We start from the raw sequence: 18,898 nt of genomic DNA on the forward strand, positions 1-18,898 counted from the left end.
GGTGCATACAGTATAGATACTCTCCACAGCGAGATTCTCAAATTGTAAATAGATCTATTGGTGCATAAAACCAGCTTATAAATTTAAGTGACTTAAACAGAGATAGAAGTGTGAACCCAGTACCTGTATTTAAAAAGGAGAATCTTTCTTCAACAAATTTCTATTCTTCTTTCTAATTAGTACCGGTATCTCGATTTCTCTTTAATGGATTTGGATACGCTCTCTCAAACAGAAAAGCAAAAATCTTTGGTGCGGAATAACTTTTGTTTCCTGTGACCTCAAAGTATATAATGTCCACAAATATAAAATATGTAAGAAATTGAGATTTAATAACATTTGCACGCACTTGAACACATAGACAGTTTTCTCCTAGAACAGTCCTTGCGCTAAGAACTGTTCATTGTTATGCAGTTCATTATTTCGTCAACCCAGACACCCGCTAGCCAAGTACTACTATTTGTAATTGGTTTTAAAATCACATTTTGTGAAGGCATTTGAACTTTTACAAAGCTTTAACTCCCTCCCTGTGTCTGTCTGATAGACATCTTGTATACGTCTTTTCCCCCCTACGTTCTAGTCTCGGACCAAGTTGAAACTTTACTTAATTATTCATAGTCGATTACAATACATAAGTCAGTTGAAAAAATAACCAATTAATTGATAATTGATTAGGTTTTATATAGAATAAGTGCGTTAAACCCTGCAGTATTGAGAGAAATGGCAGGGAATTTTGTTTTCCTTAGATAAGCTTTTTTGTCGTTGTTGTATATGTTTTATTTATATTTTGCTTGCTCCCAAGCTTCTATCAACTCACTCACTTCTTTGTCCACATTTTGTACACGTTATATCTCCCACTTCCAAGTCTCGGATCAAGTTGAAACCTGGCACAATTAGTCACTGTCGATGATAACACACGAATAAATAAAAAAAAAATAAAACAATTAATTAATCAATTAGATGCAATTAACTAACTAATCAACTAACGGGAAATAAGCCTTGCAATAATGAGAGATTTTGCAGCCATTGAACGGTGTTCTCCCCCCCTCAAGGTTTAAATGTTTCAGACGTTAGCTCACGCAAAGTTAAGCTTTTAACGTGAATCGTCCGCAGAGACCTAACCGCAGGCAACATTTGAACTATGTTGGCCTGTGCTGTGAGCGCCATTATGATGATTTGACCTTTTTTTTACTATTATTTTTGAAATACAGGGGACATAATGTTTCCCCATGATTGACGGCGAATGAATTATGCAGACGATATCTTTCGCATCATAAAATGCGGTTTTGATACTCTTTGAAATTATGGAAAGCTGTAGATCAATGGTGTTGTTCTTTTTATAACCTGTTCGTGATGCTACTTTTATTATCTTTACATTCTGTAGCAAGTGCTACGTACACTTGAGAGGGTAGACAAATTTGAAATGGATGTATAGTGCTAGTCAACACACCCCTACTATGACATATAGCACAAATGAATGTATTTAGGAAGTCTGTCTTCTCTCATAAACAGCAGACTTCTTGAACAAAAACACAGATTTTTATTACGCCCTGCTCGTTTCCACGTGTAAATTTTGTCCTGTATATTATAGTTAAGTGCTTTAACTCTACTAACAATGTACTTTAACTCTACTAACTCTGTGGTTTTCCCGTTCCATCCTCCAGTCATTAGTGGCAAAGAAAAGACTAAAAAGTTCCCCTTTCAGGCCATGCGTGTTAAGGTCATCTGTTTCTTTGGCCAGTGTATTGTGGTCAGCTCAACGACCGCCCGCCTTTACTTTCCCCAACTATATTTATATGTCAGGTACCCATTAAAATTGGTTGGACTCAGGGGCGCCCTAAAAATCCCGACTTTCAGAATCACTGTCTTCATCGAGAATTCGAACCCAGGACCCTAGTTTAGGAAGCCAAACGCTTAACCACTCAGCCACCGCATACTTATATACTTTGGTCCTTGCCAATGGAATAAGAATTTTTTAAAAATTACGTTATGGTTTTGTTTTTGTAAGCTTCTGGTTATTATATTTTAATTATTATTTTGTTATATTGCTGATTTACATTTTAGTTTTCTGTTCTGAGATGCCTCTAGCGATATGTATGAGACACAAACCCCATAAATGTTTTATTGCGTGTGTTTCTGTAGGATTGAGTTGACGTCACCCAAGCAAGTGTTTACCTAGTTGTACATATACAGTACTATTGAGTTATGAAAGCTGACTTTAAAAGAAAATATTATTATCATTATCTTCAGAATTTAAAACTATTTTTATCTAAAGCTAATGAAGGAAAGGAGGGGGGGGGCGTGGGGACTGGGTGCTGAAGCGCTTTGCTTCCGACCCTGAGGAGTCCCGGGTTCAAATCTCAGTGAAGATGTTTAGTTTCGGGATTTTTTAGGATGCCCCTGAGTCCATTCAACTCTAATGAATACCTGTGGGGGAAAGTAAAGACGGTTGGCTGATGTGCTGGCCACATGACACCCTCGTTCACCGTCGGCCGTAGAAACAGATGACCTTTACATCATGTGCTCTATAGACCACAAGGTTGGAAAGGGGCACAAATGTATCTAAAACAAGACACGCCTAGAAATAACTTTTGGGACTCACGGTTAATATGAATGCTATTGCTATCGCTTCACTGGCCTTTAATCTTGTAGAGTAGAAATGACCACGCCAACAGGAATAAGCTGAATGCTATGATTTGGTTTGGGCCATAGACGTATATATACTATATCTAGACTGGACATGGAGATTTTTTAACACTACAAAAAATGTCGTGAAATTTTTTTAGAAAGTTGGATCAATTCGTTGTTTTGTAAAGTAGTTAAAAGAAGTGAAGTTATTATTTTTCAACCCTAACCTATGTAACATATAATTTAATTTTTAGATCTAGATCTAGTAATTGAACATCAAAAATAAAAGTACTCTCGTGTCATAATTATTATTTTGCAATTTTTACATACATAATCTAGAAAGATCTAGGTAATCAATCTATTTAAATGTACATAAGATGATTTAAATCAACATGAATTATTTCCATCTAGATCTAGGATTTTTGAAACATTATCTCAATGGAAATAAACAGGAAATGGCTTTGTTTCATATATTTGCGTGAATATCCGAGAAATGATTTTGCATTATTTCTAAACTTTGAAAACTAAAGATCATTGGTTTTCTAAGACAGATTGATTGGGGCGACTCCCCATAGAGCCTGAAAAAAGAGTTTACGTACATAAAAATCTATATATGTATAGGTCTGTGAATTGATCAGTCGTGGATAAGAATTTATTTCCGGTTTCCAGTCTAGATATAATATATAAGTCTATGGTTTGGGCCTAAGTTTTCAAATTTGGTTGAATGAAATCTGGCAACCCTTGCGCAGAAGTGCACTGTTTGTTCTAAGTGTATGTTCTGTATACAAGGAATTCCGACCGACAGACAGTGCAGTTGGAAGCATGTGCACTCTAGATCGCGGGTCACTCCGGGTCAAATATTGCGTCTGCTACTTTGCAGAACCTCCACCTCTGGGTATTTCCCTCTAGATCTGAAGTTTTTAAAAGGGATGTGGAAAGGAGAGTATAAAAAATGGCAATAAAATTTAAGTTTAAAAAGGAAAGTATTTCTGTTTTTTTTTTTTTAATATACAGTTTTAATATCTATTAATATGATAATAAATTTCAGACGAAAATGCTTAGATTCTTAAGTGTTAAATAATAATAATCATAATAATAATAAAGAAAACAATACTAAAGCAGGGGCGTAGCTAAGAATTTACCATCGTTTGGGGGGCCCAGGGGGCTTTACCTCTTTGGTAGCCCTGCATTTGCATAATATTTAATTTTAATTTAAAAAAACACTCATTTGGGGGCCCCCTCAAGTGGGGCCCCAGGGGGATTTTCTAATTCTCCCCCCCTCCCTAGCCATGCCACTGTGCTAAAGGATGGATGCCTGGTCATGCGGTTTGTGCGCTGGACTGTCGTTCGGATTTATCGATGGTCGAGGGTTCAAATCCTGCCCGCTCCCATCCCCCGTCGTCCTGCGGGAGGTTTGGACTAGGAAGTAAACTATCTTCAACTCTGAAGGAACATCCGAAACATGTAAAACATTTTACTATTAATTATGCTGTTTTTTTCTACTTGATTTATGACTCTACTAAAATTGTACAGGTATCATTGATTGCAGCCTTGTTTCCTCTTGTTTCTGTTCCAGCCCAAGTGGGAGCCCTACACACCAGAGTTTGGTCATCACATTGATGTGTCCTTTTCTTACTCCGCTGACCTCTGGCCCTGGTCTGGATACCTGGCCGTCTCCATCACAGCTTCTAAGGATGCAGCTACCTGGGAGGGTGTGGCCAAAGGTCAGATCACACTGACAGTTGAATCACCTCCAGAGGTAAAAGCATACATTGACATTTTTAAAAATCTTAATCATTTATTATATTGGGCCAAAAGAAACAGATGTCCCTAACATCATCTGCCCTACAGATCACAAGGTCTGGAAGGGGAACGTTACTTTTTACTTTTAATGTATTATAGAGTTTTGAAAAGTGACGGGTACCCAGTGATGATATATAGATGATGTAAAGCTCATCTTTTAAAAAAAAAAACTAAAGCTCATCTGTTTTTATGGCTGATGATTAATGAGGGTGTCATATTTCCAGCACAAAGACAAACCACCTTTATTTACCCCAATGTAAGTCAGGTTCCCATAAGAGTTAATTCAGAATTGAATCCCTATCTTCTGTTTTGAAGCCAAGCACTTTACCATTTATATACCATGCCCCATAATTTTTATAGAGGACTTATAAAACTAATAAAAGGTACACTCATAAATAAACATGCGTCCTGGAATTAGTGGACAAAAAGCTTAAGTTTAGGTGAAGCTGACACTAATATGAAAGTCCTGATTGTAAAATGTTTGTAAAATGTTTTACATGTTTCAGATGTTCCTTCAGAGTTGAAGATAGTTTACTTCCTAGTCCAAACCTCCTGCAGGGCGACAAGGGATGGGAGCGGGCAGGGTTTGAACCCGGGACCATTGATAAATCTGAACGACAGTCCATTGTGCAAACCGCACGATCAGGCAGCCATCCGCACGACCAGGCAGCCATTGTATGTTTTGCTTAGAAAAATTTCTTTTAGACTATGAAGCAAAACAATTCCCATATCTTAGATTATACTCTGTATCTATTTTGAAATGAATAACTAAAAAGAGGGTGGGAGGGTGTCCCATTTCAGTCACACTTTACTCTTTCTCTTTTAACCGACGATACAAATGTTGATCAACATCAGAAAGTGGTAAATAATTACGGAGAGAAAGAGTTAAGAATTGATTACTTCTAAGAGATTTCCTTGTTCTGTGGATATCAGTACTTTAAAGTACTCCTAACCTTGTAACCTTTCTTTGAAAAAAAAAAAACTTTTTGTGCAAGAGGAGCAGGCCACATTAAGTTTTGAAAAGCCATTTCCTTTATGGAACGTCTGATTAGATCAAGATGTTGTACATTAACTTCATAGGGTAGTATCAACAAAATCTTTCATCAGGTCCTTTAATTACACTAACTGAAAATACTTTTCAAAAGGCTTAGATTCAGTTTCCCTATTGTTATATTACATTATCAATTAGCGTTTTGTGTCTGTAGTTGTTTTTTTTTAATCTATGACTGAACGCTACTTCCTGCAGGAATTAATTAGTTCTACGTCTGCTTATTTTACCTTTGCTGTCAGTCCAGTGAACATTTCAGTCTTAAGGTGATGTAAAAAGCTTAAGTGTTTGATTGCTGCCTGGTCGTGCGGTTTGCTTGCTGGACTGTCGTTCGGATTTATCGATGGTCAAGGGTTCAAATCTTGCCAGCTCCCATTCCCTGTCGTCCTGCGGGAGGTTTGGACTAGGAAGTAAACTATCTTCAACTCTGAAGGAACATCCGAAACATGTAAAACATTTTACAAACATAGCAAGTAGAATCCTACGCAGATCATGTAATTATCAGATTATGTGGTTCGCATTTTAGAATCTATGGAAAAATAATTACTGACCATGCGAAGAATGGATGTTAGTGGGTCAATGGTCAGTAGCTGTTAACTTTCCTGTAAGAGACTTGACCCTTAGTGAATATTGAATTTAAGAGAAAATGTTTTAATCCCAGTTTAGTAACATTTGTGAGGACTCATATAACAAATCTTTGCTGGTAGAATACTTTTACATTATAAGTAGCCTCTTATGTTTCTCCTCTAACATTTCTTGCATACTTTGTTGAAAAGTAAGAGTTTATGCATTTTTTACAAAGCTTAATATCAACTCACTTTGTCTGTTTTTTTTTTGTCTGTCTTTCTGGTAAAATGTTATATCTCTCTCATGCCCAAAATTGGATCAAGCTGAAATTGTGCTCAATTATTTCTTTTACCTGACAACACAAGAAGAATCAATTTTTTTTTAAAATATCGATTAGTTGATTTACTGTTGGTAATTAATTATTTTCTTTGGTATCTTGAACAAGGGAAAGAAATTGTGCTTGACTGAAGTGGTGGTATAAGCTAAATTAGTCCCCTTAATAGGTCATCATCTGAGGCTTAGTAAACACAAACATGAAATAGAAACAATAGATAACTATACAATCTTCCTTGTTCATACGTGCAATGCTAGCAGAGTGGTTACCTTTAACCTACGAGTTCGAATTCAGGTCGTTCACTTTTTAAAATATAAATACATTTTAAAAACGAATACCCGGATATCCCCTTCATTCTCCCCCACCCCTTTCCTACAGGTCCAGCCAAGTGATAGGATCATAGCAAATGAGAAAGCTAAAAGTATGAAATTGCGCTATACAAAACAGTCGGTAAAAATATTTCCGATCGCACAAATTTAGTATTGTTAGGCTAGAATCTACTACAAATTTAATTACATGACTGATTAAATTGATTGATACACTTAATATAAGCTTTGTTTTTTAAAAACAGTTTTTTTGTGTGAATTTTACTTGTTTTTGTTACTGTAACTGTGTTACGTATGTGATGGTAGTTCCCTTATTACATGCAGTATCATGTTGTTTTTGTTACTCTTTTTTTTTCTTACTTGTTATGTATATACCTTGTGTTTTCATTTTTAATATACTGAAACTAATAAAGTACTTTCTTAGAGAAACATTTCCACACTTTATTTCTTGATACATATTTATGAATCCTGTTCCTATTGTTTTTAACTGTAGGATGAAGAAACAGAGGCAAGAAGATCTACTATTGTTATTCCTGTTAGGGCGAAAATTATACCTACGCCCCCCAGAAGGTGAGTTTTTATCTCAGGGACTATTGAAACCATATTTAGAAATGAGTTATTGTGACTGCTCTTTAGTGAACCAGTTCCTTGGTTTCAGTTGAGTAGATCTGAACTTTAAAAAGTAGAGTAAAACATCCTATAAAATGTCTAGCAAAACATCTAGTAAAATGGCTCCTGAACTATTTTAAACGAAAACATTTTGCAGTCCAGAAGAAATTGAATCCAGGAATTCAGCCTAGCCTTCATTGGTTCTTCCAGTTCCATCATCATATTGCTCATTTATAGACTTCTGGTGGGATGCGTAGCTACTGGATGATGGAAACACAAGAAGATGGACACGAGCTAGCTAGCTATACAGGTATAAGGAAAAGCAGACTATTTTGAAGGGATAAGGAAATCTTATCTTATCTTATATAATACAGACGTTACTTCAAAAAAGAAGATGATTACGTCCTACGCGTCATGCATTTAGTCAGGCATATTAATCAATGACTTAAATGCTGCCAAGTCACTGGCTTTCCTGGCTAGCTCAGGCAACCCATTCCATGCTCTAATAGCACTAGGGAAGAACGAGTATTTGTACAAATTTGTCCTAGCATATGGGACAGGAATGTGCCTTTATCTTTGTGTCTTTCAGAGTATTTTATTAAATTTTGTTTTTGTATTTGAAGATTATGGTTCAGTGTTTTATGTATAATTGCTACTTTACGTTTGAGTCTTCTGTCCTGAAGGCGTTCTAAATTTAGTGATTTTACTAATGGTGTTACTCTAGTCAAATGTGAATATTTGTTTGTTATGAATCTCACTGCTCTATTTTGTGTTTGTTCCAGTTTCTTAATGTTTTATTGAGTTGAGGGGTCCCAAACGGAGGATGCATATTCTATTATTGGTCTAACCAAGGTTAAATAACATTTTAGTTTTATGTTCTTATTTGATTTATAGAAATTTCTTTTAATAAACCCTAATGCTTTGTTGGATTTTTTTATAGTTTCATCAATATGTGGATTCCATGACAGTTTTTCATTTATTATAACACCTAAGTATTTTGCGTTTTTAGTCTGTGTTACTGGTTTGCCATGAATAAGATAAGTGGAATTAATTTGTTTTAGTTTTTTTTGTTACTCTTAACAACTGACATTTTTCTGGGTGGAAAGACATGCTCCAATTTGATTCCCATTTTTGTAATTCATCTAATTCTCTTTGTAAAATATTTGTGTCGTGTGTTGTTTTTATTGTTCTATATGTTATGCAATCATCTGCAAATAATTTGACTTTTGTTCCTGAACTAATGCAATTTGGTAAATCATTTATGTAAATTAAAAATAGTAGTGGACCCAAGACTGTTCCTTGAGGTACACCTGAGTTTACTGTTATCGGTGTTGATTTAGAGCCATTTATTATTACAGTTTGTTCTCTCAAAAAATCTTTAATCCACTGATGCAGTGGACCATTAATGCCGAAATATTTTAATTTTTTAAGCAAACTATGGTGGTGAACTTTGTCAAAAGCCTTGGAAAAATCTAGTAAGATAGCATCTATTTGTTCACTATTGTCTAAACCTTTTGAAAAATCATCAATTAGTCCTATTAGTTGTGTTTCACATGATCTATATTTCCTAAAGCCATGTTGGTATGGGGTGAGGACATTATGTTTGTCTAAGTGGTTTATGATGTTGCTACATATTATGTGTTCTAGGATTTTACATGTGATGCTGGTAAGTGATACTGGTCTGTAGTTTCCTGGGTCAGATTTTTCTCCTTTTTTAAATAGGGGGGTGACATTAGCTTCTTTCCAGTCCTTTGGTACTCTGCCCTGGTTAAGCGATGCCTGAAAGAGTATTTTGAACACTGGGGCTAGCTCATTGCTTAGTTCTTTGAGTAATCTAGCTGGAATACCATCAGGTCCAGACACTTTATTTGGTTTGGTGTTGGCTAATAGTTTTTTAATTCCATTTTCTTGTACTACTAAATCTTCTATGTTGTCTACTTGGTTAAAATTAAGTAATATGTCTTTGTCTCCTGGGGCTGAGAATGCTGATGCAAAGTATTTGTTTAGGATGTTTGCTTTAGTTTCATTATCATTATGTATTATGTTATGTTCATCTTTTAATGGCGCTATGCCTGTTGTTTCCATTTTCTTAGACTTAATCATTTAGTGATATTGAGATGGTTATGCAGGCATAAGGAAATGCAGACCAGCTATGCTGGGATAAGGATGTGGCAATCAATATTGCACTGATATTATAATTAAATTTCTAATAAAACTGAACAGAATTTTTTTTTTTGCTGACAAATTAGTTTCCGTGAGATTTGTGCTCAAAAACTGCCCTGCTAAATTATATAGTTGATCTTGTGTCTTCTTCAAATATCAGTGTGCTGCCAGTTCTTCTGATGAATCACAGAGCCAAATATTATCTCCATCATCTGTAGCTTACTGGTTGATGAGCTGCCTGTGTTTTTAATTAGTCACTCACATTATTCCTGAGTCATCAATAGCTTTAGAGGCCTATGGGCTGCTTGCCATTTTGAGCACACCACTGCATGATAGTCCTGGTGTCAGATAAGTCCAAAATGATAAATCCCATCTTCTGCCGGAGTTCAGTATGGGGATTAATTATAAAAGGCTCTACGACTTGAGCAGCTCCTGTAATAAAAACTATTGGATAGATTTGAAATTCTGGAATGTTAACTCACGTAAAACAATATTGTTCTGAACTTAGACTTTAATGAATTTCTACCTGCGTCGTGCACTATTCTATCATCGGATGATTATATTTTTTTTTTTTTTTTTTTTTTTTTTTGTGGACATTTTTTTTTTCTGTTCCCACTTGGTCTGGATAATAATTTCCACACAGGTTCTGTTAATGGCATTTTTATTATCTCCCCCTTTTTTTATTTACTTGTTCCTTCTTTTATTTTCAGCAAGCGGATTCTGTGGGACCAGTACCACAACCTGCGCTACCCGCCGGGGTATTTCCCCAGAGATAATCTACGCATGAAGAATGACCCATTAGACTGGTGAGTGAGTTCAGTATGCAACACAAAATGATTTGAATGTGGAATAGCTGTGCTTTTGTTGTTGGTTTTTTTTTTTCTTCCTTTTAGACAAATAGATGTCACTGTGACCTAGCACTGGGGCTGCAATAGCCTGCAGAATTTAATATGAGATTATAACATCAACTGCTTGTCTGTTGTCCCAAAGGAAGAGAAGGCCAGGGTGAATTTTAATCTTTGAGAGATTATTGACAAAATTTGGTACATCTTCTGCAATGATGTTGAGATGCTCATTAATGTTGGCTTCTAATTAATAAAACATGTTTTATAGATACTCAATGCTAAAAATTATTTGGGTACAAAATCAGGCATACATTTTGTGAGTTAGTTTAACCTGCTTCATGGACTCATCTAGAAGTGTTCTGTTTAGTGGCTGAGTTGTAAAGTGCTTGGCTTCCAAACCAAGGGGTTTTGAGTTCGAATAATGGTGAAGACTGGGACTTTGAACTATGGGATTTGTAGGATGCCCATCACTTTTATTGGCACCTGACATACAATTGGGAAAGTAAATGTGGTTGGTCTTTGTGCTGACCATATGATACCCTCATTAACCGTCCGCCATAAAAACAGTTAGCTTTCCATCTTCTACCCTCTCTTTAGACCCCCCACACACACACACACACACCCTTGCAGTGGAGTTTTAAATCTAGATTTAGTATTCATGTGTAAAAATATTTTTAAAAATTGTCTACATTTTAGTCATGTGTCAGGGAAATGGTAAAGTCACTTTGAATGCTTTCTTTTTTTTTTTAACCTCTGTCAGCCCACATTGGCTGTATTGATCATTTTTGACTGATAAGCATAAACCACTTAGCTCCCTAACCAATAGTCTCAAATTCGAATCTCAATTTAGACCAGATAGAAACGTTCTTCTTTCTAACCCTCTAGTTGCACAAAAAAGATTAGACCAGAGGGCGCTGAGTATTCTGTGACATGAAGATGTACAATACAAAAGAGATTAGACCAGAGGGCGCTGAGTATTCTGTGACATGAAGATGTACAATATAAAAGAGATTAGACCAGAGGGCGCTGAGTATTCTGTGACATGAAGATGTACAATATAAAAGAGATTAGACCAGAGGGCGCTGAGTATTCTGTGACATGAAGATGTACAATATAAAAGAGATTAGACCAGAGGGCGCTGAGTATTCTGTGACATGAAGATGTACAATATAAAAGAGATTAGACCAGAGGGTGCTGAGTATTCTGTGACATGAAGATGTACAGTACAAAAGAGATTAGACCAGAGGGCGCTGAGTATTCTGTGACATGAAGATGTACAATATAAAAGAGATTAGACCAGAGGGCGCTGAGTATTCTGTGACATGAAGATGTACAGTACAAAAGAGATTAGACCAGAGGGCGCTGAGTATTCTGTGACATGAAGATGTACAATATAAAAGAGATTAGACCAGAGGGCGCTGAGTATTCTGTGACACGAAGATGTACAATATAAAAAAGATTAGACCAGAGGGCGCTGAGTATTCTGTGACATGAAGATGTACAATATAAAAGAGATTAGACCAGAGGGCGCTGAGTATTCTATGACATGAAGATGTACAATATAAAAGAGATTAGACCAGAGGGCGCTGAGTATTCTATGACATGAAGATGTACAATATAAAAGAGATTAGACCAGAGGGCACTGAGTATTCTGTGACATGAATATGTACAATATAAAAGAGATTTTCAAAAACTACAAAACTTGTATGCATCACTACACCATTTCAATAAAAATGTGCATTTAAATTTATATATATTTGTTTTTGAAAGTTTAAAAAGTAATGAAAAAAAAAAGTTGTGCGATCTTCATTGATGTCTATGAATTTACACCTATCCTAATGCATACCTGACCTCAGATTGGTTGGTCATTGTACTGGCCACAGAACACCCTTATTAACAGGTGAACTATTGTCATCTGTCCTATTGCCAACTGGAATCATTTTTATTTTGACTGATCCTATTAATGACAAAAAAAAAAGCATGTTTAACTCTTTGCTTTTGATCTATTTCTGTCTGTTAAATTGTTGGTCAGTAATTGTATGAATGTTATTCAGGAATGGCGACCACATCCACACTAACTTCAAAGACATGTATCAACACTTGAGAGAGAAAGGATATTATGTGGAAGTTCTAGGTGAGTTATTACCCTTGTTGGTATCACTAGTAGGGCCATGGACTGATAACAGTATGACCTTATGCTTCCTGTTTGGGTCTAAATTTATGCTTTCCTGGGCCAGATTAATGTAAAAAAAAAAAAAGATTAACATAACCTTGAAAAAGTACTTTTTTTTTTCTGCATTACTTTTTGTGTAATAAATCTTGTTCTGTTTTTCATTCTCTTTGTGTTATCAATCAATGATGCATGCTCTGACAACTGGAGAATCTGAGAAAGGAGGATGATGGGGAAATGCCCCACTTGATTTACCCTAAACCTTATTCTTTATTTTTTCATTATGGTGTCTCTATATTTGTTAATGTTCTTATTAGAGTTGAGACCACATTTCACTAGAGTTGAGACCACATTTCACTAGAGTTGAGACCACATCTCATTAGAGTTCTTATTAGAGTTGAGATCAAATTTCATTAGAGTTGAGACCACATTTCATTAGAGTTCTTATTAGAGTTGAGACCAAATCTCATTAGAGTTGAGACCACATCTCATTAGAGTTGAGACCAAATCTCATTAGAGGTGAGACCACATTTCATTAGAGTTCTTATTAGAGTTGAGACCAAATCTCATTAGAGTTGAGACCACATCTCATTAGAGTTGAGACCAAATCTCATTAGAGGTGAGACCAAATTTCATTAGAGGTGAGACCAAATCTCATTAGATTGACCACACCTCATTAGTGTGACCACTTCTTTTGAAACTCTAGGCCAATGGAAGCTCCCCACCACTGCACTGTCCTAAATGACAGCAATTATTCCGTCTGAAAAGGTTCCAAGCAAATGCAAATTCATCACACTCATTTTGTCTGGGGAGAGTGAGGGGTGTATAACCGAAGACACTCAGACTAGAGACTGGTGCCCAATGCTGAGCGCCTCAGGGAGATCCCCTCATTTTCTTTCTCTTTACCACATCTGTAATATGAATGCCCATCATAGAAAAAACTTTTGAGGCATATGGATTAGAATAGGCTGACAAGAAGGAAGAGTGGCTCACTAAATTGTGATAAGAGGTTTAGCTAGCTCAGAAGGCCTGGATAGAGATATAATTAACCCTTAAGTCTCTGTAGTCAAGATTGCCTGAAGGAAAACTGGTTGGACATAATGAGACAGTCTACCTATTCATACACTATTTTTGAAGATATCTGCCTGGAGAGCCTTGGTTTCAAACGTCTTTACAGTGAGTTAGAGAGAAATTGACTTGCAGATCTATCATGCAGGCCACATTGTTTATGTTGAAAATTGGTTATCTTGTTTTACACACTCTAGTAGAAGACTGGTTTCACTATCTTTCTAGAATTAAATTATTAAGTAATAATAATTATCTCATAATTTGCTACATTCTGGTATAGTTGTTTGTATATTAGAATTACTTCGGTTGATGATTTGCTTTAGTACATGTTAGTTGTTTTCTATTGTAGGTCAAGGACAGGACCATTTTGAGTACCACTAATACGCTCAGGATTCATTTCCCTGTGACTCTTTAATATTAATTTCTAAATATTGGTGTCTGTGTGTGTATACATTTATTTTAGACATTGTAGTGAGTATAATTATGTTTACTTTCACTGACTCAATTGATTGTATTATCTCCCTTAGGTTCCCCCTTCACCTGTTTTGATGCCACCCAGTATGGTAAGTGGATTCTTTTTGTTTTCTTTGTCTTTTGGTGAAGAAAGGTGGTATCCGAAGGGAGGTAACAAATAGAAAATTGATAAACATCTTTCCAGTATGCTCCTTGTACTAATCTAGGATTCTATACTTACAAGTTTTATCTAAAACTAAACCTCATTCTTTCTCCAACACCATGGGTTTTCGAATGTAAAACTCCCCCCCCCCCCCCCATGTCTTTTGTTTTATTGGTGAATGTGATTTTTTAGATCTCTTATCCAGGTATCTGTTCAACTGTGTTTGTAATCCATTTTTGAGAATGTGTAGGTCAGTGAGTCATGACATTGCATTCCCTAAGTCCTTCTAACTGCAAAATTTGTCTGAGCTGATAATGTACAGGCATTAGATCACTTGCCAAAACTAAACCTATTTATGTTATGCTAGTTACCTCCCTTTCCTAATGCTTTGGGGTAATATAGTTTGTAAAAACTAGCTTCCCATGCAGAGGTGTAGCTAGGGTGGGTGAGCGAGGGGGAAAATTAGAAAATCCCCCCAGGCCCCTATTTGAGGGGGGCCTCCAAATGAGTGGGGTTTTTTTACACTAAATATTAAGTATTATGCAAAATGCAGGGGCCCCCAAAGAGGTCAAGCCCCACCCCCAAGACTCCCAAATGATGGCAAATTCCTAGCTACACCACTGTTCTCATGTGCTGAATTGTTTCCTTCAGGCACGCTGCTTCTTGTAGACCCCGAAGAAGAATACTTCAGCGAGGAGATTAGCAAGCTGCGTCGAGACATTGACAATGGATTGTCTCTCATTGTGTTTGCCGACTGGTACAACGTCTCAGTTATGAAGAAGGTCAAGTTCTATGATGAAAACACCAGGTAGGTCTAATAGCTATTCTGTAGTGTCCTTGTTATGAAGCCTATACATGCTAAGAACACCTGGTAGATCAAATACTCTTAATCTTATGAGTTTAAGCACTGACTCATGAAAACCAGCTTAGTAACTAAATATCTTTTTACCCAAAGTTTATCTGCTCTTTTCTCTGTTTTAGAGTTTGCAAGAAAAAAGAATACACAAGATTTGATTCTGAATTTCAAAATGTTTTTTAAAATAATAAACCTCTAGGATCAAAAATAGTCTTGGCTGCTTGATTCAAGATGATTCAATTTTGGATTTTAAGTTTTTTTTTTTGTTTTTTTTATACTTGTTTGTATGTTTGAAAATATCAGTCAAGTGAAAGTTTTTTTTATGTTTTTAATTTTTGTTGTTGTGATTCTCATTATCTTCATAGACAATGGTGGATGCCTGACACTGGCGGGGCTAACATCCCGGCCCTTAACGAACTGTTAGCACCTCTGGACATGGCTTTCAGGTAAGTAGACATAGATGGTATTCATTGTGGTCCTGTTAGTAATATTACTTTACACAATGAAAGGAATTTTTGTATAGTGCTGGCAAAAAATACAAATTGAACACTAACTAGGTGTGGTCACTTCTGGAGCTTATTTGGCTGAAATTCTTTCGTTGATTAGCAGATTGAGTTGTAAGGGTTAAAGGAAGGAAGATGGTACCTTCCACTGATTCTTTTAGTCACACTAGGTGCTTGCAAGTGTTGGACGCTGACTGCAGAGCTAGAGAGGAGGATCCTAGCAATGACATTAAGATGCTACAGAAGGATCCTAGGCATCACATTTGAAGACCGCATCACAAACAAAGAGATTTGAGACAGAATTACTACAGTGAATGGACCCCACAATGACCTGCCAACTATTCTAAAACAAAAAGGAAAACTAAAACTCTATGGCCATATTAAAAGGTTTTGGGGCTTACAAAGACCTTCATACAGGGAACAATACCAGAAAAAAAAGAAGAAGAGGCAGACAGAGAAAGCGGTGGGAAAACAACATAAAAGATTGGAAAGAGGTTCTTTCCTAGGCAAAAGACAGAAATGGAGAAAAATGGTTGACAAATCTTGTGTGGTGCCCCAACGGTCCAACAGACTAAGGGATAGGTGAAGGTGTGAATTAAAATAAACATGTATCTATAACTAGAACTAGGTCTCCGTCAAGTATATAAACTAAACAATTTGATGAGCTAGAATCATTAGTATTGACATTCAATTTAACAACATTTCATCTTTGTTTATATCCAGTGATACAGTTTATGAGGGAGACTTCAAGATCGGAGAGCATGACAGTAAGTGAATAGTAAATCTGTTTAGTCTTACATTCACACTAAATTACAAATACCCACATCATAGTTGCAAAGTTACTACAGGATGGTGAGTCTCATGACTCTTCCTTTTGTTTTAAACTAAAGTATTTCTAACTAAAGAAAACTCCAAACAAAAATTTAACATAAATGATATATATTTTAAGTAACTGTTTATACTTAGCTATATTTTTTTAAGCTTTTTTTTTTAAATATTTTTTTTCTAAAGTATATTATTTAATTGTTGAGAAAAATTCATTTGCAAATTAACCCATTCTCATTCATTATACTTTTGTTCCTTTATTTATAATTCCTCTTACTAGCTTGCTAATTCTACATTGGTGGAAAAAAACTTATTGGAACCTGGGCACTGAACAGGTTCCTAAAAATGGCTCTAACAATTTTTTCTAGAAATTTGACAGTTAATCTATATATTTTTAGGAAAAAATTAATACTTAATTGGCAATACAGTGAAAACCAATATAATTTTAAAAAAGATATAATCATCTAAAAATTTAATTTGGCTATGTTGACCAAGCTTTCATTGTGTATTCTCTCACTTGACTCAGATTTGTTTATGTATAAGTAAAGAGTTTATAAATAGACAATCTTGTACATTTTGCACACAGAATTTTGTTGATATTAGCTGCACTGTAGTAAAATAGAAGTAAAGTTCCCCTTTCAGACCCTGCTATCCATGGGGCAGATGATGTAAAGTTCCCCTTTCAGACCCTGCTATCCATGGGGCAGATGATGTAAAGTTCCCCTTTCAGACCCTGCTATCCATGGGGCAGATGATGTAAAGTTCCCCTTTCAGACCCTGCTATCCATGGGGCAGATGATGTAAAGTTCCTCTTTCAGACCCTGCTATCCATGGGGCAGATGATGTAAAGTTCCCCTTTCAGACCCTGCTATCCATGGGGCAGATGATGTAAAGTTCCTCTTTCAGACCCTGCTATCCATGGGGGCAGATGATGTAAAGTTCCCCTTTCAGACCCTGCTATCCATGGGGCAGATGATGTAAAGTTCCCCTTTCAGACCCTGCTATCCATGGGGCAGATGATGTAAAGTTCCCCTTTCAGACCCTGCTATCCATGGGGCAGATGATGTAAAGTTCCTCTTTCAGACCCTGCTATCCATGGGGCAGATGATGTAAAGTTCCCCTTTCAGACCCTGCTATCCATGGGGCAGATTTTTTTAAGCTCATCTGTGACCAACAGTTTATGAGGGTGTCATGTACTGTAGTAAAAGAAATTAATATGTGCAAGATGACTGGAATAATTATATATGTGATTCACTGGTTGTAAGCTTGAAAGCCCATGCTAGTAACAAGTCATATACAGATAATGATTCATGAAACATAACTCCATAATCTCTGTGAATACATTTCATTTCAATGGCAAAAATAAAATAACAAATGATCTACTCTCAAAATACAACATATAACAATTTGATTGAACATTTTTCTTTATTTCTCCTCAGTGTATTACGCCTCTGGTACAAGTATTCTCAAATTCCCAGAGGATGGCCTTCTGTTTACTGGAACCTTTAAGAATCAAGGTACACTTAAGTTTTGTTTGTCATGTGTTGTCATTGTTATTGTCAAGACATTTTTGTTTTTAAATTGAATAATGCAGCATTATGATTTGATGGATTTTTAAAAAAACCTACGGTAAAAATAAAATTTACCTAAGGGTTGATGACATGACAAAGTAATTATCATATTGTCAATTTAATATAAAGATTACAGCTATATAGGAGGCACGCAAACTGAGGCTTAAACACAGAAGACATTATGGATAACTCATGCATGGCTATTTTCAAAGAGGTTTAACTTGTTCCACTTGTAGACATGAGTTCCTAAACAATCACCTGGATAACAGACTACTTAGTTTAAGAAGTAAACATTTTTATTTAATATTGCACCCTTCCGTCTTTAAAGGCAAAAATAAAACTTAACATATTACACATTTTCACAAATTTTTAAAGGAGGACATCAAAAAACTTAGAATTTTTCATCTCCGAGTGTTCCAGCTATTTCTCACATACTATTTAATGTCAACAGATCTTAATCTTACTTTTTAGAAGCTTATAAATTGAGTCAGCATTTTCCTTATAAAATCTATACATCTAAAATTGGAGCTTTTAATAAAACAATTTGAATTAAATTCTCTCTGTTTGGCATTCTTAGAGTTTCCTGCCTCCTTTTTTATTTTTTATTTACCTATGTGATCTTCTCAACTCCTTTATTTTAGAAACATGGCCTACTCACTGTTAAGACTTGCTCAGATAACATTTATTTTAATAACAATACAAACTGTTTTTCAGGCTTTGAAGTGATGAAAGCAAACACACTAACTGTCCCTGATGTGCCAGTTCTTGGTCTTCACCAGGTCAGCTCCAGCCCCAGCGCTGGGCGTGTAGCTTTGTATGGGGACTCCAATTGTTTGGACTCCAGCCACTTACAGAAAGGTCAGTACTGTCGGTTGAGTGATCTTGAATAGTTTCATTTTGCACTGACAGGTTTTCTGGCACTTAGCCACTTTGACAACAAAATGTATCAATATGATTAGTTTATGGGGT

General features: G+C 36.0%; 1 protein-coding gene across 4 annotated transcripts in view; it reads left to right on the top strand.

Annotated features, from left to right (window-relative positions):
• Window positions 1–18,898, top strand: part of LOC106070330 (membrane-bound transcription factor site-1 protease-like) — a 90,411-nt gene that overhangs the window by 64,431 nt on the left and 7,082 nt on the right. For all 4 annotated transcript variants that reach the window (XM_056034799.1, XM_056034797.1, XM_056034798.1 and 1 more), the window contains exons 18-27: window positions 4,202–4,384; window positions 7,197–7,273; window positions 10,186–10,281; window positions 12,375–12,454; window positions 14,086–14,121; window positions 14,826–14,982; window positions 15,396–15,476; window positions 16,257–16,300; window positions 17,798–17,875; window positions 18,644–18,787. In XM_056034799.1, coding sequence (XP_055890774.1) covers window positions 4,202–4,384; window positions 7,197–7,273; window positions 10,186–10,281; window positions 12,375–12,454; window positions 14,086–14,121; window positions 14,826–14,982; window positions 15,396–15,476; window positions 16,257–16,300; window positions 17,798–17,875; window positions 18,644–18,787 — 976 coding nt within the window. The remainder of the gene's footprint in view (window positions 1–4,201; window positions 4,385–7,196; window positions 7,274–10,185; window positions 10,282–12,374; window positions 12,455–14,085; window positions 14,122–14,825; window positions 14,983–15,395; window positions 15,477–16,256; window positions 16,301–17,797; window positions 17,876–18,643; window positions 18,788–18,898) is intronic.

The sequence above is a fragment of the Biomphalaria glabrata genome, chromosome 7 (assembly GCF_947242115.1).
Source record: "Biomphalaria glabrata chromosome 7, xgBioGlab47.1, whole genome shotgun sequence".
Lineage (NCBI taxonomy): Eukaryota > Metazoa > Mollusca > Gastropoda > Planorbidae > Biomphalaria > Biomphalaria glabrata.